This window comes from Diprion similis, chromosome 3 (genome assembly GCF_021155765.1).
Source record: "Diprion similis isolate iyDipSimi1 chromosome 3, iyDipSimi1.1, whole genome shotgun sequence".
Classification (NCBI taxonomy): domain Eukaryota; kingdom Metazoa; phylum Arthropoda; class Insecta; order Hymenoptera; family Diprionidae; genus Diprion; species Diprion similis.
Genome location: NC_060107.1, coordinates 10,077,775 through 10,099,851, shown reverse-complemented (window position 1 = coordinate 10,099,851; position 22,077 = coordinate 10,077,775). Strand labels below are relative to the sequence as shown.

At 38.0% G+C, this 22,077-nt stretch overlaps 2 protein-coding genes and 1 long non-coding RNA gene across 4 annotated transcripts in view; 2 read left to right on the top strand and 1 right to left on the bottom strand.

Annotated features, from left to right (window-relative positions):
• LOC124404912 (secreted protein PRY1-like) overlaps positions 1–19,424 on the bottom strand; it is a 50,708-nt gene extending 31,284 nt beyond the window's left edge. The window contains exons 1-2 of one of the 2 annotated variants that reach the window (XM_046879402.1): positions 19,219–19,424; positions 14,986–15,084 (exon numbers count right to left, since the gene is read on the bottom strand). In XM_046879402.1, the coding sequence (XP_046735358.1) occupies positions 14,986–15,084; positions 19,219–19,256 (137 nt within the window). In that variant the 5' untranslated portion in view covers positions 19,257–19,424. The remainder of the gene's footprint in view (positions 1–14,985; positions 15,085–19,218) is intronic. The other variant, XM_046879403.1, reaches the window with a different exon arrangement.
• The window catches only part of LOC124404916, a 22,903-nt gene continuing 2,889 nt past the window's right edge, over positions 2,064–22,077 (top strand). Inside the window, exons 1-2 of the long non-coding RNA XR_006929036.1 lie at positions 2,064–2,074; positions 2,478–2,479. This is a non-coding gene — a long non-coding RNA (uncharacterized LOC124404916). The remainder of the gene's footprint in view (positions 2,075–2,477; positions 2,480–22,077) is intronic.
• The window catches only part of LOC124404915 (protein LLP homolog), a 1,731-nt gene continuing 1,097 nt past the window's right edge, over positions 21,444–22,077 (top strand). The window contains exons 1-2 of the mRNA XM_046879410.1: positions 21,444–21,568; positions 21,807–21,985. Coding sequence (XP_046735366.1) covers positions 21,826–21,985 — 160 coding nt within the window. The 5' untranslated portion in view covers positions 21,444–21,568; positions 21,807–21,825. The remainder of the gene's footprint in view (positions 21,569–21,806; positions 21,986–22,077) is intronic.

Below are 22,077 nucleotides of genomic sequence, written 5' to 3'. Positions count from 1 at the left end.
TTATATATTGAATCGCATTTAATTTCAAAGTATCACAGCGTTACGGAATTTTCACAAGTCATTGATAATCGATAATCGATTAAATTTCCAAGGAAATAAATCATGGGAACCATTTGATTTTACAACAGATTCTTCAGCCGGACAAAATAATATTCCACGCTCATCAGATGTCAGGGTCCAAGCATTTCCGTAACTCACCTCACTTTTTACATCGACAAGACAATTATTGACGGCACATTCTACGGAGATGAATAGATTGCAATTTTTCAGTTGGATGATTCGATTAGCGTGGGACTTCCAAGTCGATCGTGGAACAAATTTAAATTCCTTAGGATGTATATATATAGTACATAACAAAGTGTGTATTGAATTTTATACTGAGAAAATTTTAACCACTCATCTAACGTAAAAAATTGTCAAATCCGAAAAAGACTAATTTTTTTTGTTTTCCTTTCTTTCGCCACATACATTATGTATACAATTTTTCCGAAAACATTTTCATATTTATCGTCCATGTATATATATATGAAGCTTTCAATAGTTTAGGTGAGACTCTGTTTTCATTATTGCTAGTGCATTTTCGAGATTATTTTTAAAGATTCCTTACGGTTACGAGCGTCCGACTGACAGCTGTGCCTTGTCTGTGGAGCCCGCATTCTATCCCTCTATATGTATGTATATATATACATGTATACGTAAGGCATCTGTGGGATATAGTGCATATAACGAGTAAATGCACCGCATAGTCTGCAGGGTCTCGTAGAATCGAGAAAGGCAGTTTGAGCATTTCAAGTGCATTATATTTATATGTATGAGTGTATATATAACAACTAAAAGTACTCGAGACCACCAAAGATCTTCGAAATGCAACCTCTGGGGTGAATTCATTCATCGAGAGAACTGCTGCTCATATATGCAGTTCTATATTTAAATCATATCATTCGACGCTCAAATCTCGTCAGAGTTATTTCGCTTACTTTAGAATTAGCAAATATTATGCTAATTAGCAGGAGTTTCGTAAGAATGTAATATTTTGTTAAATTTTTCAAGTCATGGATGCATAATTTTGGGATCTCATATCGCAGTTAATGGAAGAAAATTGTCTTATTATTGTAAAATGATCGAGTGTGATTGGGTAATGAAAAAATTCAAGAGGGAAATTTTTTATTACAAATTTCTGATTATTCGAACAATGCAAATGATTATTACGGCCAATTAATCATAACTTGATTTAATATGAATTTATTAGCGTGAATTACGATGCTAGAAGTTTCTTTCCTCATTATTCTTCTTTCTCTTTTTATTGCACCACGGATTTTCCCTCAAGTTTATGTCACTCGCTACATGCCATTTGGATCTTAGGTGGAATGAGTAAGTACCAGGTAATACAATAAGTAACTATAGTTACACCATATTATTGCAGCCTGCGTATAAATAGATGGAGTATAATTTTTTTCCATTCAAAATAACGAAAGAAACAAACTCGTTGCATCTGCATATCGGCCACGATATCTGAACCAAAGATTTTCAACGAGTAATAAAACTCTCTGCAGTAGCGTGTGAGAATTTGGATTGAATAAGTGTGAGAGTTAAATTTGAATAAAATATTTGCCGGAAATGCAGCATGTCATGGACGAGAGTATTTAATTGTCACTTCCTCGTTGCAGTTGCGCGTACAGAGTGGAGAGAAAGTCGAAAAGAGAAAGAATGAAAATGAACTAAAAAAACAAAAAAAATAAAACAAAACACACATACACACGCAACAGTTCGCACGAGATCTGCGTGCATGATTCATGAATTTCGTTCATGAATCGCATGGACGCGGGTGCAACGCGAGAGCAAAGATCGCTGGGGAGGAAAAATGTACCAGACGGTGAAGCAGACGGAAAGAAAGAAAAGAAGTGAACTATGCGTGTAAGTTAATTTCCAAACGCTCTTGATCTCATGCTTCTTTTGGCCCATATAGTCCATAAAGCTCCCGCGAAACAAACCACGTAAAGCACGTGTCTGCATTATATTTTTACCCCTCAAACCAAGTCGACGCATTTTCGAGGGGCGAAATTTAACCAGACGAGTCTTTGCTACACTGGATGTATAACTTCCTTTCCTTTCCGACTCTGTTTGCATTAAATTAATTTCCGAATTGTATTGATGAATGAATTAATGAATGAATGAATTTTGTTTAGCTGAAACGTGACGGGACAAAGATATTATTATTGAGTATTAAATTATATTACATGGAAATTATAAAGTAAGAGATAAAGTTGAAAACGCAGAATTTCAGAAAAAACTTTGGTCCTAAAATGAGCAAATTTGCGAACACTGCAAATGTTAATATAAAAAGCTGCACCACCGGTTTTTGAACGCTGAAGGCTCATTTGTTTCTTAAAGAATCCGTAAAAAATTGCTTGACACTGATTTCTCGTATAAAATCCATGTCTTACTCTTAGTAAAGCGACAAATTTCTTTTTGCGTAGAAGTTATTATCATGATTTTAGATGTCTTGAATTTTTCGACCAACTGAGGAAGTTGACAATTAATAATCAATCTCGTTAAACGCCTTGTCAAAAATTAATTGATTACGGCAAAGTGGTGTGGAAATATTGGTTAAAAATGAAGAAACTGAGACAAAATCAAAATCAGATATTTGACTTGACGATTATCCTGGTCCAGACATTCTACGCATAAAGTAATAAAATTCAGATGAAACTAATCGAATTCTGTACCTACTACAGCATCCTGAGATGAATTCACCGCAACAGTTCTTTCAAAATGACTGATTAGTCATTGCTGTTGACTCTGCTCTAATACATCATCAGTAAAAACCCCAAATCGGGACGAGACTTGACAGTCTCAGGTAGACTGGAATGCGAATCTTGCTTCTTGCGAAGTTAACTGTACTTTCCCTCAACGCAGAACGAGAAGCTGGTGCAGAGTATAGCCGACTAGTATACAATACCGTCTCCGATACTTCGTTTACCGTGTATTTCTCCATGTGTGTAAGAATCGCAGGCGTAGTAGCTTGCAATGGTAGTGTAAACGCTGACTTGAGTGGTGCTACACGTATGGAGACCATTGGGTACGAATAATGCCGTTAAAGGTTTTCGATTTCGACGTCGATGTATATATTTTCATACATCTAAGTCCACAAATACTCGAATACATTTTCATTGGAGGAAGAACCAAAGAAAAGGCGTTTTTGTTCAGAATTGCATGCAGAATCGTGCAGTAGCGTCCTTTTTCAAGTTTGCGATACGTGGACTTAAATATTTGAAGGTATAGACGTCACGTAGATATCAACGACTTCCTTAAATCATCCTCGATCCAGATTCAAGCTGTGGCACCATGTGTGCACATATTTCTGGATGCGGTGTCTCCCGTACCAACACACCCTTCACCATCTCCTGAAAAGGACGTTATGATAAGGGAAGCTATGAAAGCTTCGAGCCCTGCTGCAATCGCTTCCTTACTGCAACCTTATGGCCGGTATATTTTTCCCGCAAACAAATATAAACCACGGTTGTTGGGTTTCGGAGTAACGCGTTACCGAAATGGGAAAAGCCTGCTCAAGCATCCAGGACATGTAGCAGGCGGAAGGCAGTCGGTCTGAACAAAGTACACCGGACATGGTTCATTTCGTCATACTAAGAACGCGAAAGGATGTCGAAAGAGTTAAACCTGTCGTAGTCGTCTTTATTGGATCATTAAATCCAGTTCGAAAATTGCGGATGCACAGATGCAACGATCTATTTTGTTCTCAAAGTAATTAATTGGAATGAGTTCAACCTGATGAACCTGATCGATTGTTTCACCTGCAAGGATACGTCTTATTTTTCCGAGAGTGAAACCTACATGTACGGAATGTAAAAACTAGTCGAGTGACGCAAACTGTGTACGTGTACACCACCGTGTGGATGGTCAGGGATTACCATTCAGTAAAGAGCTGAAGAATTATCGAAGTTTCGTTGAAGCGTGTTCATCGGACAAAGATTTTTTAGTATTTTTCTCACTACGACGACAGAACGTCACGTCACGCTCGATTCGCTGTTTACTGTACCAATGAAATGAGCTGCAGAGAATATACGGACCCAGTATCCCTGACAAAAATCCTAACATTCTTTAGTCTAGTTACGGAGTTGGTTATAAATGACAAACGTCAAAGCTTAAACATGCTTAGCGATACTTGCATTGCTCACGCTTGTCTCATTATCGTCTCAAACCAACTCAAACAAGGTACTCTGACATGTAAACACTTCTAGCCGGGTATCAGGGTGAACTCGATGGAAGACCTTACCATGTCCTGCCCTAAAGACAAAACGATGCTACATGGTCATCAGGAATTCATGATTCCTGATTGGAAGTTAATTTTTTTAACACTCCCACCATTCACGTCATGTCTTACCAGAGGGTGAACCCTGTGTTTACGTCGCTTGTCTGTTTCGCCTATAATTCGGTTGTTAGCCACACCCATTGTTGGATGTTTACCGGACTAATGTGCGTCAAAAACCGCACCCACCTATAGCAATGACTGATCAGTACGCTATTGTTCGTTTTTTGCAGCCTAGGTGACCACTGATCAAGATCGAAATGTAGGTGTTGGTAATGTTTTCGATCGTTCAGAATATGACGGTTGACTTTTTGATCACCTTTTCTCACGAACGGTTTAATAACGATCCGTTATTGCACTGCTCAAATGCCTCGTGACCTACGTTCATCTCGTGGCTGAAGTTGTTCGAAAGAAACTCGAGCGTTCGGGGTTAATTGGTAAGGACCCCAATAATCCCGGACGAAGAGCACGATCGTATAATCGAAGATAGTTATTCCCAGGCCGGAGATTATCCTCATTTCCTGCGAATAATAAGTGAGTCATGCCCCATCTGTCCACGCTTTCAGCTGTGTCGCCCTCGAGGAATACAACTTCCCATTCAAGTCGATCCTTTGTGCGGTTCATCAACGTCGCAAACACCATTATCGATTCCTAGGCGGGTGAAGTGATCGCGTTAATATAAACGACATTTAATCCTCCGTTAGAAACAGCTGCTTATTCCTGAAAGTAGGTGTACTCATAAAACGTCACGATCCAATGGTAACACCAAGTAAATCGATCCTGCGGCTGATGAGATGAGCCTGATAGATTAGGATCAGGACCGTGCGAATGGACAAGGTGAGTAACTGTCCGAAGAAACGCACTGCTAGCCAATGGATCTATTGATCCAGAGTTATCCAAGAGAAGTATCAACGATGTGATGGAACTGGAGGAAGAAAATTCGAATCCGTCTGATGACCCATGCAGATATACCTTATACCTACCTATAACGCTATCCCTTTGTCCTGATCCATTCTACTTCATCGCCTCGAGGCAGGCTAGCTCAACCTTTTCTCCTGCCAACTTCAGTTTCCATATCGCGGTTGATCTTCTCCGGACTATGAAGTGAGCGTGGAGGTGCAGCAACCACCTTGGTTCTGTGTTACCACGACGAAAGCTCACCTTTGTACCGTATTGAAAGGACTGTGTATCCTGGTACATTGCGCAATTCCTTCGTGCAAAGTTATTTTCTGATCTACAGGATTCGCAAAAGTTCATGGAAACAGCAATTCCACAGTGCAGCGACAGCGTGTGGTAACCCATTATACACATTTTGCTGCTGACGGTGCTTCGTATAAATTCACTTCTGCTTATCAACGTCTTCTTGGGAGGGCCGATCGTTAAACGATTGTAATAATCAACAGCCATTAGGATGATTGACGTTTTTTCATTTAAATTTATTGAATTAAAGCGGTGTAAGAGCTTCCATAGGAATAATCCATCCTTGTGGGAGTCACTGCAGCCAGCGACTGGCTATTAACGGTAATAAGTTTCAATTGATTGTTACTTTTTTCCAATAGAAACTCATGATAATTACCGACACACAGCGGCTCTGCCTTGCAATATCGAGCATCTGGTACAGTGTAATCTGCACTTCCGTGACCTATGGCCGCAGTGATTTGTCAGCGTTGGTTATTCACGAGCATATGCTTAAAGCTGGAGCATATTATATACTGCGTAATTTTCTTTTCTCGGTTTTTGTTTGTTTTCCACTTTCTGCGTAGGTATTTACAATCTCGAATTTTTTTACTTCAAACAGAATAACAAGTTTGAGAGTTTGGTTGGATGCGGTTAAAAAAAACCAATTACCGCTGGAGAATGCGGTGAATTGAGTTTCTGATACAACAATTTAAAATAAAGTACAACAGCGATTCGACGGGCTTATAATAACAGTAAGTAGTTTCGCACGCGGGTATCGAAGGCAACTTTCAAAAACAAATGACTATTATGGTAAAATATAATGAGACGTACGTTGGGTAATAAATCGATTACGCAACGCCATATTCGCCTAAAGGCAAAGGCGCGTTCATGCAGGTGCAGCACCACGAGATATTCCCGCTTGTAGAAAGGTTACTCTCGTACGGACGGGCAGCTTTGTTCACGTGAGATTCTGATACGAGATACCTTTTAAACCTCTTATACCGGGACACGACAGACTTCGAGGCCTACTTAACTCGCTCTTTGGTTAATTTAGTATCGTAATGTGTTTTCTGATAATCAATTTGTAGTATGCAATTCTCGAATTTTTGATTTTGGAAATTGCAATTAACGGAACTGATGTGCATTTTTCAAATTTGGAATAACGATTAAGCCTGATGAGTTTTCATTGGGAAAATGCGAATTAACTGAAAAAAAGTTCCAAATTTAATTTTGGAAAGTTCTGACCAACTGTATCTAAAGTTTTTTTTTTCAATTGCGCGCGCAATTCAACTTGCTTAATTTTGATTGGCTCACATCCGTGCTCGCAGCCTGAAGCAAACCTTGGTTAACAAGAACAAAGTCCCTAGAATCGACCGCTTGACAAGTGACAGTCAACCATAACCTCTCGCCTATTAAGAACGGTCGGTTCACGTCGTCTGCCATCCTGGTGACATTTTTACGACGTTGGCTGCGCTTGTAAACTGGACAAATTGCAATTCTCGAACAGAGTCGTTCAAGAAACATTCTCGAAGCTAGATATTTATCGCAAAATAAGCAGCGTTGTATTTATTACTGAAAAAAAATTCCTATCCAAATTTTTAATCCAACAATATAACCTTGACATGACAAAAAAACAAAAGCCTGACAGCTTGTTCGCAGTTCTCTGAGCCTCGATATTCGTACAATCAACTGAAAACGATCAGACGATCATTCTCTTTTCGGTACCATATTGGAGAGCCTTGCCCATATTCTGGGTGCCACGCAATACTTTGTCGATAAAAACGCGACGCTACTGATATCCGTAAATAGAATAAGGAAAAAAAATGTTCCGATCACGCTTATAGACTGAGGTCAAGCTCTGTGACCTCCGTAGCGATTGTTTCACGAATTTTAATCACGGAATACGAAAGTTTCTTATATCATCCGTTCGTCGCACGCGCCAAGTGTCTTCGCGATGGTCACTACTGTACAGAACCATCAAGGTTTTTGACGACCCTGTGATTAATCCAACCATAATGCATGACCAGTCGCCGAAAAGTCCGTGTACACGATTAATACTCTTAGTGTTAGCCAATAAGGCCGCAATATCCGGTGCAAAAACATATTTTAGCTGTTTATTTGTTGAATTATGCAAATCACTTATGACGACCAATTTGAGAAACAAAAAGAAAATTTTACTTCCATGAAGAATGATAATGCCAACTTTCACCGATTAGATTCCTCTTTTCACCGAGTATACCTAATCTAAAAGTCTATTACCGATTTAGTAATTGACGTCAACGACGTGGAATTAATTATGAACTACTACCTTATGAATTGCTGAACTTGTTAGGTTAGGTTTACTTTCTCCATTCTTGATGGGTTTATTGTTCATTATCGTGGTGCTTAAAAAGAGTCACCGGGAAAGGAAACGGCCAACAAATATGTTTTTAGTGTCATTCGAGCAAGTTTGGTAACCAATTCGTACTTTTTTTTAAATGAAAAACGTCCTAAGATCAAAAATCAATCGATTTTCAACTAATTTCATTAAAATATAAAGTACACTGTACACTAATGAGGCAAATTAAAGTCCTTGCTTCTTCTAAGTATGTAGGCACTATGATTCGTCATGGTTGTTCACGCTTCATGCTCGTTGGCTTGGAGTGGTTGATTTATTACTAGATATTGATGTTGTTTTCCGGGTAGGTATACAAATTTGCAACGGAAATTATACGTTGCAGGTTTATGAACAATTTACAGATTGAGGGTACAGTAAACGTCACTATACTTCACCGATGATTTCGTGATTGAAAAAACATGAGACGTGAGGTCACTAATATTGAATTCAAAGATTTTTTGATATTTTTGAATTAAACGCCTGGTAGAGTTCATACTATTCGTAAAACAATAAAGATGTATGTACAAGTTCATAACGATCAGCTGCACCAACGACAGAGTTCTGTGTTTGTAAATTGTAGAAAAAAAGTCATCCACCATTGAGTTTAGTGAGTTTGATTATAAACTGTTTGAATTGTGTATATAAAGATACTTTGCCTTATGGTCGATTCTAAACAAAAACCATGGTAGGTATAGTATACGCAACCTGCAACCTGCAAGTCTTAAAATAGCCGGTTATTTTTATAGAGACAAGTATAGAAGCTCTCAATTACGTTCCTAGTCCAATGGATGCTAGCAAGGATGTAGAAAATGAAAATAAAACGAATGCGAATGGAGGAAAGAAGACGGTGAGGTGAAAAAACCAAACGAAAATAAAAAGCAGAAAAAAAAAGAATCGACCAAAAACATCACTCCACCAGTCGTTCTAGAGCGGAACTACGTGTAGGCAGGCGTTTCCTGTGTGCGGAGTGTCGAAGCGGGTACGTTTCTTTCGCCACAAGCTCAAAGCTCTATGCCTACAGCGCGTCATCGCGAGTGTTTTGTTTTGACGGAACTCCTTAATGTCGTGCGTCTCTTGAAGGCGTGCGTGCGCCTTAATGTAAAACGGGTGAAAGTTCTTCCTGTTTGGTTGCGAGCGACCGATCAGCTGGCCACCATTTGCACTCAACGCGATCACTGATCGATGATCCGGTTTTAAAATATGGGTGTTACGATCACTGTAATTATGCATTCCAGAATTAATAACTGTCGTCGTTTTCCTAACGATTATCAGCGTGGGGAGTCGATAGCTTTCAAACCTGGATAATCATCGGGGACATGATTCAATTTTTCAATTAATCATATTGCTCGTCAGAAAATGTTCAAAATCGAGTTATATGGTTTAATTAAAAACCTCGAAAAATGAAGCTGATCATAATTTTCTGCACATAGACGAGGACGTTTTTAGTTGTCAATTTTTTTTAATTCAGCCGTTTCGTTACCGTGGAATAAGGTGAAAAACTCCGAAGAGCTAATAATCATCGATATTTTTCTGTTATCATCAATCAAGATCGAACTCTCGAGTAACACGCGTGTACTGCAGACAAGGTTCGATAAATCTGAATCAATTTAAAAGCTCGTTTATATATATAGTCTGCTTCCAATTTCCGGTATGTTCATCGTTTTTCTCCAGACCCCGGAAATTAAAGATTGATCGATTTTCACTAAGCTGCATATTTCCATAATAAACAGTACCTCATAGATACATCATTACACACCAGAAAGTTGCTCGGCAGTTGGTCTACTTTTCCGTTAAAAACTCTTTCAGTGATTATCCTAAAGTATTTACACTTGTTTACTTACAGATTAAAAACAATTTTCTATGTTACTTGAACTGTGTGCGCATAATTTGAATGGCCGATTTGCTTAATAGGTTGTTAAGTAGTCTAATAACCATCTGCGTGGAGATAATTGTGTAATAAATATTCTTCAACACTCCGATAATCGTTATAAAGAAAGCGGTTTGCACTCAAGCGACGTCTTTACACAGAGTAACAATTAATTTTCCAACATCCTGCTGGCAAGATACAAGATAAAATTTACCGTTCTCTATCAATCGCTTTTCGACGGAAATACCTTAAAGAAGCGACCATTAAACCGAGCAATACCTATAAATCGAAAGAAGATAAAAATGTCCCGAAGAAGTCATTCAGTCAGTCAGCGAAAACTAGTCGAGTACATTTCAAAGCCAAAAACAAGAATTAGGTAACAAAGCAGGATAGAATGAAGAAAAAAATCAAATCACACGACCACAATCATCATTCGTTTGACCACGTCACTCGCTGCTATACCTTCGAAAAGATAAATACCCGCGTGTATAACATTACACTGAGAATTAGGCTATTGAAGAGATTATATAATTTGGAATGATTGGCTCAAGGTCAGTTGGGAGCCTGTGGTTATACCCAAGACGCAATAGATCAGTACCAAAAAAAAAAAAGAAAAAAAATTCCCCCAACTCCGCTGCCTCCATTCATCCTTTTCCTTATCGGTAATAATAATGATGACGATGATGATGAATGTTCCTGAACATTGTGTCAGTGGCGTGCGTGGTTTCAGTAATGCTACCTGCATTGTCGACCGGGTACATAAATTTCTTACAAGTATATAAACAAGATACTTCATTGCTCATTCCGCTCTGGTACACTTGACAATGGCCTCCTTCGCCACCGATAGTATGCATGTATGTACGTAGGTACATACACGGGATTGGTGTCAATAGCATAAACGCATGCAATCGCGAAACGTGTAGTACAACCGGACACGTACCTGTTGCTCTGTGCATTTTTGCATGCAAGCTGCAAGCCGTGTAATGAGAAAAGGTCGTACTCGGTGTGGTTTTATCAGGTACATATACAGGATAGATTGTGACGGTTAAAGAAGCGGCAGAATTTAAAACGGTCAAAATCCTGGTCGTGATTTTCCAAGTTGAAGCAAAGTTTTGCGAGAATGAACATGCATGCAGCCGGTGAAAGTGCAGGACGAAGCCTTTTCGAAATGGAATTCGCGTGACGATCCTAATCGAGGACTCCAACAGATCTTCCAGTTATCAGTTGGCACTGCGACTTGAAGAAGTGGCGTTCTCGATTCTCACCACGGTTGTCAATTAGTGTTAATTTACATATCCATAAGCCACAGACTCGTGAATGCGACTGCAGAACGCGTACCTTTCAGAGCTTACATGCATCATCTGGTATTAAATGACGACACATTGTCTCCAAGCAGAAACGCGGAATATTGTATATGCAGGAGTTGAAGATGTTCTGAAAACAATTTCTCCCCTTGTTTCATGACCCACAAAGACTCGCTCGCTTCCTTTCGCTTCTTTGCATGCTCTATGCCTCATCTCATATGTACGTATGTATGTATGTATGTACATTACACCACATTTGTATATTTATATCGGGTCGGTTTTTAAAAATTTTTTATTCTTATTACGTACTTTTCGAAAATTTAATTTTTAACCTTGTGAAACCGGAACTCGGTAGAAAAATTCTTCAAAAACTGACTGAACTATCTCGGAAACTATACAAGTTGGGAAGTTATTTTTCGTTTCATTTTTTAGACAGTAAAATTTTCTATGAAAAAGATCTAGACTACTAGACACCTAAATTTTCCTCTTATACTCGACACGACCGTTTAAAGTTGAGTGCACGAAAAAAACTATTTCACAAAAATTCCCCAGATGCCGTCGATAAGTAGGATTTCCTGTTGCTTAATCTGTTAACTCGACTACGTCGTTTCCGACATATGAGGACATAATTTGATATAGAATTTCCCGCTCTACACGATGGTCAAGTCATTTTTCATCTATCGATAGCAGTTTCCGAGAAAAACGCAAAAACCAAAAACCATCAAATTTTGCTGTTTTCTTGAAACGCCTGATAAAATGACTTCAGATTTCAGTTCCTTAGAGTCAAAAACCCTTATACCCCAAATATTTTCTATTCAAATCTATTTTGACTCGACTATCATCTATACACAATATACATACATATACTACATATGTGTTAAATCCGCTTTCCTCATTCGGAGAATTTCCTGCGAGTTCTTAGAATATATACTACCGCACGTACATGCACATGAACATATGTAGAGTGTTAAGTGTGCTGGTTCGAAAACACCGGTGTCCCACTTCTGATGTTCCTATAAGAGCACCCGCACATCAACGCAGCCAATTACAGTTCCAATCATCCATTTATTTGCCTGAATGTGATTAAGTGTTCCGAAAGGGGTGAGACACGAGAAAACAGCGTGTTTTTTCCTATCCTCTCCGTGTAAAAACGAATGAGTGAAACGGTATTTTGAACGACTTCGAATGGCACGGTGTTGCAGACGTATAACGACGGTGTTGACTCACAACGAACGACGTTACCGAATTATTATAATTACATGCAGAGCAGTTGAGAGAAAGCACAATTGCACGTTGGGTTGCCGATTGTGCGATTGGTTTTTCCAGTTCCTAGCAGTTCACCGCAGACATAATGAATCCGGCTTCTCGTACACGTTTTTGAATACATGATTATGCACGGTGCTATTCCTTTTTGCTGTACATTTTCACGGAGTCAAAGAGAGTTCTAAAAATACATTTTACCGTCTCATTTCGTTTCGGTTTGAAAAAAAGTCAAATGAAACGTAGAGAATCACTTCTTTCCGGTAGTTGCGATGAGAAACTGAAATTTCACCGCGTGCCAACTATAGATTATTCAATTCGTGCAAGTATACATATATCCATGTGCATTGCGCTGTACCCTGCACAATTTGACACTTAAAAGTTCAAGTGAGGTTTCAAGTACAGACGCCTGCAGGCTTTTCTGACTGAACCTGCAGCCCTGCAGTTGTGACAATTGACAGGTCACCATGGGAATGTTAAATAATGCAGCTACCCACGCGATATGAACACGTATGAACACTGCTAGTGTTCAATTTTTCTTCGATATTCCGAAGGGATAAATTGTGTTAGAAAACTGGCACAAATCATGAGTTGGTTTTTCAAGTGCTTTCATTTTTGCAATCCATAATTTCTGGCCAAATTATCTTGATCAAGAATCATTCATTTATTTCAACTTAAAAACCAAGGACTTGAAAATTTTCCTGTCAAATATTAGCAGTTCCTTTGCATTTTCGACAATTCATCTCACGTGTTGCAAAAGGAAGAAGGTATATATGCTCGGACAACATTTTTGCTGAATTCGTAATATATATCCTAAGCACTGTATGCAAAGTGAACTGCAAACGTGTCGATTTGTTCAGTAGAAGAATTTAGACGTGAGCAAAAATTGCGACACTTAGAAAAATGATATCCAATGGTAGGTATACAAGACACTTCCGCATACCTTATATATTATATACATAATCCGTTCGGGATGTCAATCGGTATTGCGAACGAAAGTAGTTCAGCATCATATAAATTCTTGAGCGTGACGATAATGACAACAATTAAGAGTCCGATGTGCATATAAGTGAGCAGAGAACAACGACCCTCTTGATTTGTTTCCATGGTTCCATGTGTAAGCATTTGGTCTCTGAACCCGAGACAATGACGTATAACTTTGAATCTGAGTTGAATAGGACGCTTTTATATATAGGATATACCTGGCAAAGTGAAACCGATCCGTTCGCCGTCGTTTCTCTATTTCTGTTCTTAATTTACATGTACATACATACATACACACGTCTTCCAGGGAATGAAAGCCTATACGTTACAAAAACATCGAGGAACAATTGGTTTTGTAAACTTCGTGACATCTTATTAATCAACGTAGGACAAGCGACTCTCTCTTGGCTGAACAATTGTCTTGAATGTTGCTTTCGGGATTTATATATCGTGCGTTGCGTATCAAAGCCATGATTTTTACGGACACTTTTCATACACTTATACCGCACAGATTTGGGTCAACTTACTCCAATTGACGTCATTACTTATTGTAAACGGCGCTGTTAGGAGGTTGGTTAGTTTATTGTTCATAGCTGTTTTGAGCTATAGGTATAGTCACACATTGAGGATTTATTAAGTTCAGATATCTGTGAGCTAAGAAAATTTTCCTAGAATAGGTTGGAAATAAAATGTAAAAATTATCAAGTGGAGTCTAGACATCGATTCTGTATTTTAAATCACTTGAAAAAGCGGTTGAAAATATCATTTAATAGGTTCGTTCATTTTCATTTAGCGATAATAATTTATTTCGTTCAGAAGACCACGTTCTATAAGATTCATTAGATTTCAAACCATGTCAAAATGATTTGCAACGAAAATTCTATACATTCTAATCTACAATTTTTGTATTTTTATTTTGAAACTTTTAGAAAAATAATCGTAGCTTAGAAATCCGTAAATTTCATAAATTCTCAGCGTTCGACTACCTCGCAACCGGATAAACCACAAGGCATTGTTAAGTGGAGTGGGTATATATCTATGATCCGATCGTAAACAGCTCTTCGATCATTCGGTAGACTAGTTGTACCCCCGCAGTTCACATTAGCCTATTTTATCAGATAAAAATTTATACCAGTTCTATATCTGAACTCCAGATCAGAAAGTGACATGAATGAGATTATTACGATTGTGTTTCGATTAGTAACGAGTGATTCATTCTCATTTCTAGTATAATTATCTATTGTAATATACCCAACGGCGTTAAGGTTTTGGTAATTGCTGATGAGGACTCGATCGGTTATAAAGATCACTGTAACTCAATGAGTTAAGGGGACGCGTTAAAGCGAACGTAATTCTTAGGAATTTTTCCGAAGAAATGGTATAATTGATTCTTTCAAAATTTGAATGAATAAGATAAAATCATTTGGTACCAAAAAGAGGTCATCACAGTAATTATAAATTGATTTGTCTGGCGCGAAACCCTGAGTACGATGATTTGACGGACAGCCTAGTTCCCTTAAACTTACAATAGAATACTTTAATAATTTTGAAAAAAATCAAGTGTACAGTTTTTGCAGAAAAAAATCATAAAAATTACCTTCTCTTCAGCTTTTTTGCTTTTTTTTTTAAACTAACTGATCAGCTCTATTAATGCTCACAAGTGAATGAAATCTGATTGTTTACTCACTCCAAGTCCAGGTCTTCAAAGACATCAGAAAGGCAGGAAGCGCTGTCGAAAGATTCGGAAACGAAGGACGATTGGGCGTGATAAACTCTGACGCCATTTCTGAAACACATATTTACGATACAGGAATTGAAAATAGGTATTCACTATCAGATATGAATTGAATTGAATTGAATTGAATTGGATTGAATTGAATTGAATTGCACCAAGACATGTACGTTATCGTTCACTAACGTCATCTTCCGAGTGACATTAACTTCGTCGTCGATATGCAATCTCACTTCACGAGTGTATCATACGAGTATCATATGTTACGTAAAATATTAACCGGCATGGAACGACCTCGTTGAGGTTGCGAATTTCTTTGGTGTTCGTCAATACCGTATGTGCACAGGTGCACACGTGTTCCACCTCGCGAAATTTCGCACGTATATTCCTAAACGGATTGCCTGAGGCATAACGTAAAACGTTCATCTTTTGTCAGAATCTTTCTTTTAACCTATAAAACCTGTTGATTCAGGGCTATGTTCGAAAATCGTAAATATTTTTTTTTCTGAAACATCCCAATATATCTATATAATATATGCTTAGTGCCAAAATCAAGGCTTGAAACACGAATATGTGTGACAATGATTTTACACTCCATGTTTTTATAATTAACCTGTATAAATGGTCTGAGGAATAGATTCATCGAAGATTACAGTCGTAGAAAAATTTATCTGTATCAAAATAACGAACTAATAATTCTTCCAAACTGGATAATACGCGTACTATAATTAATCTCAATAATTATATACTAATAACCTAGTTTTTCCAGGAGGAATTTATACCTGTAATATTCTAACACTTCAAAGACACCTAAAAAATGTTGTTATAATTCAATGAAATCAAACTCAATCAACTTTAGTCTCAATTTAGTCACCTTAATCATCTGATTTTCCTTTTTTTCCACACAAACTATTCGAAATAGTCGAAACAAAACTTTCTGAAGCTAATGAGTAAATTAATAAAAGATAAAAATAAAGAATAAAGAGTAAGAAAAAAATTTAAAAACCAATGTAAAAATACAAGCTGTTATCGGCAGACACGTACTGGACTGGCACTTGTCACGCGTGAGTACGGCGAGCGCATTAAAAACGCCAACGCTTAATAAACGGATAAGGTTATAACATATATGCTGGATGTCAACCATGCTACGTTACGTATATATTCGTAAAACTGCCGTGGACGTCCACCCCTGCTGCTATATTTAGATATTACACAACACATGTGTCTGCAGATTTAATTGAGTTTAATTACACCTAAGCATTGCAGGAAGAGCTAAAAGTTTTTATTAATTATTTCCTTTAATTATGTATTAATCGTTAAATTATCGTAATAAAGTGCAACAGAGTTCGTTAGTTTTTGATTAGGATGTATTTATCGTCAAATGATGATCTCAAACAAAAAATTTGGTCGTCAACAATTTTGGCGCTAGATTGAATTGATGGACAGATTTTTTTACCATTATATGTATATTTTATGTTCATTTTTTTTTTAACTTAACAAAGTGTATAGTTTCGACAGTTCAGATAAATTAAAACATATTAGGTTCGTCAATGGATTTGCCACAATTGGTTTGAGCATAGATCCGTAATTTAGCTCTTTGGTTGAGTAAAAAACCGCGTACAAACATTGAATTTCCTGATAAACAAATCAATATTTTTGAATATTTAATTCAGGTAATTGTAAGCAATTCATTGGTGAACAACACGACGAGCTGCTTATCATCACTAAACCTCGATACGCGTATCAAATGGTTCTTCTCGTCTAGTCGTTCTAAGAAATGTTTATAAAAGCTCGCCAATATCAATTCGATGCCAAATTTTTCGAGAAATTGTAAAACGTTTCACTGTAACGAAAGGATTTAGTGAACGATATTTAAGATTGTTAACAATTTAACGTTTTCAGTCCAGATTTGCGATGTCTTATATTTTTCTACGACTCTACGACAATCTTTGAAATAGACTGTACGCCTGATGCAGCGATGCCTGACAACGACAAGATGGAAAAAAATAAAATTACTTCCCGGAAATTCGTGAATATTTTATGTATAATACATGTGTGTATAATAATGTGGAATAGAATGTTTAACTCGAGTTATTCACTTATTTACAATTTACTTATTTTTGTTTTTGAAATTTTGTTACATTATATCAAATTATCTATTCTTTCATGATCAGTTTCAAAACTTTTTGGGTTCCTGTACCGGAGTTCTCAACAGTAAAAAATTTGGCGATTGTTAAAATCTCAATTGGAAAATCGTATATAGGAATCAAAAAACGTCTTGTTTGCCGAAGATTTAGTTCATTGAGAAAAATCAAAAGTTCAGATATTTTCCATTTTTCTTTTATCGAAAATCCTTCAAAGAAAGTAAAAAAAAAGACTCGCAATAGACTTTGACAATATATCATAACAAAATCCTTGAGGGTAAAAAAAATCAAACGAGTCATCGAGTTCAAATAAATTTCCCATTTTATACAATCACCCACATATTTATTCTGGAAATAAAAAAAAGTGGAAGTAACAAAATCCGTAGCTCACTCGCTCCTGAAGCCGATTCGTAATTTCAGAGGTCCAACCGACTCTCACGCTGGTGTATTATCAAGGTATATACTACGGAAGACGTGAATGTCCATCAATTCAGAGTTCAGCCACAAGGATTAACCGAAATCTAGTTTTAAGTGCCTAATCGCAATCCAAGCGGTCGTTTGGGTAACTGTGCACTCCAGCAAAAAACTCCGGGTCTACAAACCTCGGCCGGATGGAGTAAAAGATACTTCTGGAAGAACATAAAGGACCGCGCTGCACTGCAGGTCTACTTTTACATCCTAGAAAAAGCATCCTGAGCTAAATTCGATGTCACGCACAGCGATTTCCGATGCCGATTTTAGTCGATTATAAACCTTTAAAAGACTCGTTCATTTCTAGTACCTACCATTAGCCGATATTTTTCTAGGCAAAAGAATGAGATCTAGGATCTCGATATTTGATTCGGACTTTCATGGAACTCACCATTCAGAATACAAATATGGGTTGCGTAATTCATGCGATAAAAGCTGGCCGTGAAACTTATATTTGAACTCGATGTCGTGCAGCATGTTAAGCAGCTGTTATCTTTGGTCCAATTATAAGTAACATTGTGTTTACAAGGTGCGGATGGTTTCTCGAGATTTGTTTAATAATTTTTAAACAAGAGTCACTCGTTATCGCCCATGACATGAGAGGACAAGGGGTCATCTCGTCTTTACTTAACAAACAAATTACCCCTGACCTTTTTGATTTCGTTTCGTGATTCACGGTGTAAAATATCCGGATGATGTTCTCGAAACGGTTTCGAAAAAAGAACGTATTGTTTCCAAACAAATTCTAGAGCCATTAGTGCGATTCTTGACAACTACTCTTACGTACATAAAAAATTCTGCGATGATGCAAAATTTCGTTTTTCACCTCCTGCACATCACTGTCCATGAATGAGAATAAAACTTCACTCACGAAATTATACCGCAATATTCACCAAGGAGGAAAAAACGTGATACGCATACACTAACAGAATTTCTTGGAATAACTGCAAGAATTTCACAAACTTTCCAAAGTCGGATATTGAAGATGAGCAATCCGCGGGCTTGTCGCTTCGATACAACATGAAATTCGACAAAGGTGTTTACACGTACAAAAAAAAAAAAAGAATTATCAAACTTGTCAGCTAACCGAAATCCATCGTTACGATCATAAAGAAACGGTACTCAAAACAAATTTGTTAAACAGTCTTATACTGAATAAAGCCAATTTGTATATAGAAGGTGTATAATAAAATTAAGCCTCTGTGTCGACAGCTGAAATCGCGATAAAATTCCAAAGATAACAGAAAACCCATCGCTTTATATATTATACGCTGACGTACTATTGTTGACGATACTAGTTAACACCGCAGGTATATCATGTGAATCAGGATCGTGTTTACCGATGCATGCACCTTGACCTCCGGCGTCCCCGCCGAGCAGGTTTCGAGAATACTTGTATGGAATTTATTGCAGAGTGCGATAAAAACACGAGAAAGCGAATTACGTGGTATAAGTTTTATATTGATCAAATTAGAATTGCAACTTTCACGCGATTTTTGTCGTATCGTAGGGCAGTAGAGGGGAGGAAGCCTATTTATATACGATAGTGACATGCTTCCTGTTGTGTACTTACTCCTCGAAGAAAGTTGATTCCGACATGTTGCCATCCATCCTATCCCAGCAACGAGTGGTCTTGCAATGCGGAAAGCAGATCACACTCAGTCCACACAATTAACTTTATAACGTTCCTCGAGGCACTAGCACTGAATTGAGTAATGCGCTTGTTAAACGGCACTCCTCCAGTCAGCTCGCACTCTGCGAGTCTCGGAGTATTATCAGAAAGTGACTGTACACGTTAGGGTGCACCTATATAGCCGCGGAACTTACTGATAAGCTCGACTTTTATTGCGAGGCAGAAATTTGCTCGTTCCGGCGGCAGAGAGTCGTAAGTTACGAACCGATGCTCGGGTCTCGCGACTTCCTTTTGGCCTCTTGAACAGGGTCACCCCGTTCTGTAGATCTGTTTGTCCGGTGATAATTGCTGCGTGGAATCGTACTCGGAAACCTCGCAATCTTCCTCTAACGAAAACCAAAGCATGCAGACCCCGAAAACAACTCGAAAATGCTCAGTTTTGTGCGTGGACTTGAGACAGTTTGATTACACGAGCTGCTTTTGGGTTGGCCGATTCAGCCCAAGGCGTGTCTCTGAAAGACTGTTATCACTTATCGGGATCCAATATCCACGGCGCACAGCTCTGGAATAGAGCCTGTACAAACGACGAGAAGCTGATATCCGGTTTGTTTCGATTCGCACGGCGATAACTTAGAAGCGCGCTGCACCGTCGATAAGCAATAAATAATTCGCACTGTCTTCAGTTCGAATTGAATCACTCGACCTAGCTTTCTGTACGCCAGTTCGATTGATAACCTATTTCTGAACAATGATTTCATATTAAGGAAATGACTCAATTTTATAACTCATTTCCTATTGACATTGAGTGGTATCACAATTATTTGGAAAAATCTGTGTACTAAGATTAAGGATTAAGAAAAAAGATAACAGAAAATCTCTTTTCTACATTATTACAAAGTTTTGCCTCTGAAACGATAGGTTAATTCTGGTGTCCAGGCTGACGAATTGCGAAAAGAGAGTTTGATTATCGGACAGTGATAGTACGTGAAAGTACTTTTCAGCTATCTTTTTTTAATATTGTACCCTGAATGGGATCTTGGATCTTGCTTCAACACGTCAAAGACTCCAGAAACTAATAATTGAAGTATCAACAAAGTGACTCACTTGTGTTTGGATCAATCAGTTTTGTCTGTTACCATGAGACATATCGGTATCAAATAGTTGATTGATAAATGTATCTCAATTTGCATTTAATAGACTTGTAATACTTAATAGATATTAAATGCAGATCCGTAACTCATTATCATGAGAAAATTGAATCCGAAGATATGGTTCAATGAGTACTGAGAATTTACTCAACTTTGATTCATCCCGGTTCTCATAAAAGAACAAGGAAAAAAATGTTGACAATTTACGCTCGATCCTAATACTTTTGTAAATTAAATACTGTTAAAAACATTTTCAAACGTGAAAGAAACTATTTTTGCCATACTCATCAATGGTTCTGGGGATTGTCTCAATAACGTTCATGACGTAAAACAAAAACAACTATTCAGTAAAAACCTATTCGAACAATAATTTCAGTAACGAATAAATTACGTTTGCAAGCGTTATGAAAAACTTTTTGCTGGTTCAATAACTGAAACCCGCTGACACCTCCGATATAAAAGCTAACAAGGTTAACTGTGGTTTTTCCCCGTACGCTTACGTCAGAGAATTTTCCCTTCGCTCTTCTTCAATATTTCGATATCCCAAAACTGAATCCGCGACTTGACGGTTCGATGCGACGTTTCGTAAATCCGCCGCGTAAAATGAGTCCCTTTTGCGCAGGAGCAGACACGTGCGCACAACATTTGGATCAATCCTGTTAGTTATGTCGAATGTACAGCGTGCTTGTCTACAGATCATGGAAGAAGAGATACAAGAGATACGCAACTCCACTCGTTTTTCGGTGATGAAGGGTATTCCAGTAACGATTCCAAAATTCGTTGCAGATTCTCCCGGTAGAGACGCTACTGAATAGATGGAAAGTTCTTTATTGCTCATAGCTTTTAAAAAAAAAGCATTACTATGGACCAAGGGTGATGAGCGATTGATTTAATAGTGTCGAATGTGGAAAAAATGATTCTGGTTAGAATTAGCTATCCAATGCGATCACATGCGACTGCGCGTATTTATACCGCCATTTTGACGACTTACGCTATGACGTCACAGCTGCGCCTTGATATGAACGTGGAGGAGTCTTCTTACATTGTAGAGTTGACTCACTTAGCTGACCACTTTCATCGTGGTTGAAACGGGATCAACACGAGGTAATAAGAATAGCAAATTGCGGCGTAGTTTCCAGGAGGTTAGTATCGTTATTTTCTCGATTTATCATTCACATTACATTTTTGGCCCTTACATATATAAATAATAAGTTAGGCATAATTTTGTCAGGAATTTTGTTAGGCGTTGTGCTTGTAAGACGGCGCGTGGTCTGAATTTGAGGTTAGATCTCTCAACACGCAATAACTCAAGCGTTGGACCACTGTATTAGGTCGATTCAAATTGTTTAGAACAACCTGTAAACATGGATAAACTTGCAGGTATTAAAAACACAAAATCATGGCCAAATCACTGCGTAGCAAGTGGAGGAGAAAGTGTCGAGCTGTCAAGCGAGTACGATATGGAGAAAAAGAGCTCGCTAGACTAAAGAAGACCCTTGGCATCGACGAGAATGCCCCTGTGGATGCTGAGATGAGCGAGATTCAAGAGATCGCTACCGGTAAATAAACCTTATATTTATATTCTTCTGAGAATTTTATCATTCAGAGCTTCGAAAGATTTTTAACTTCAATTGTACGTGGTTTACAAATT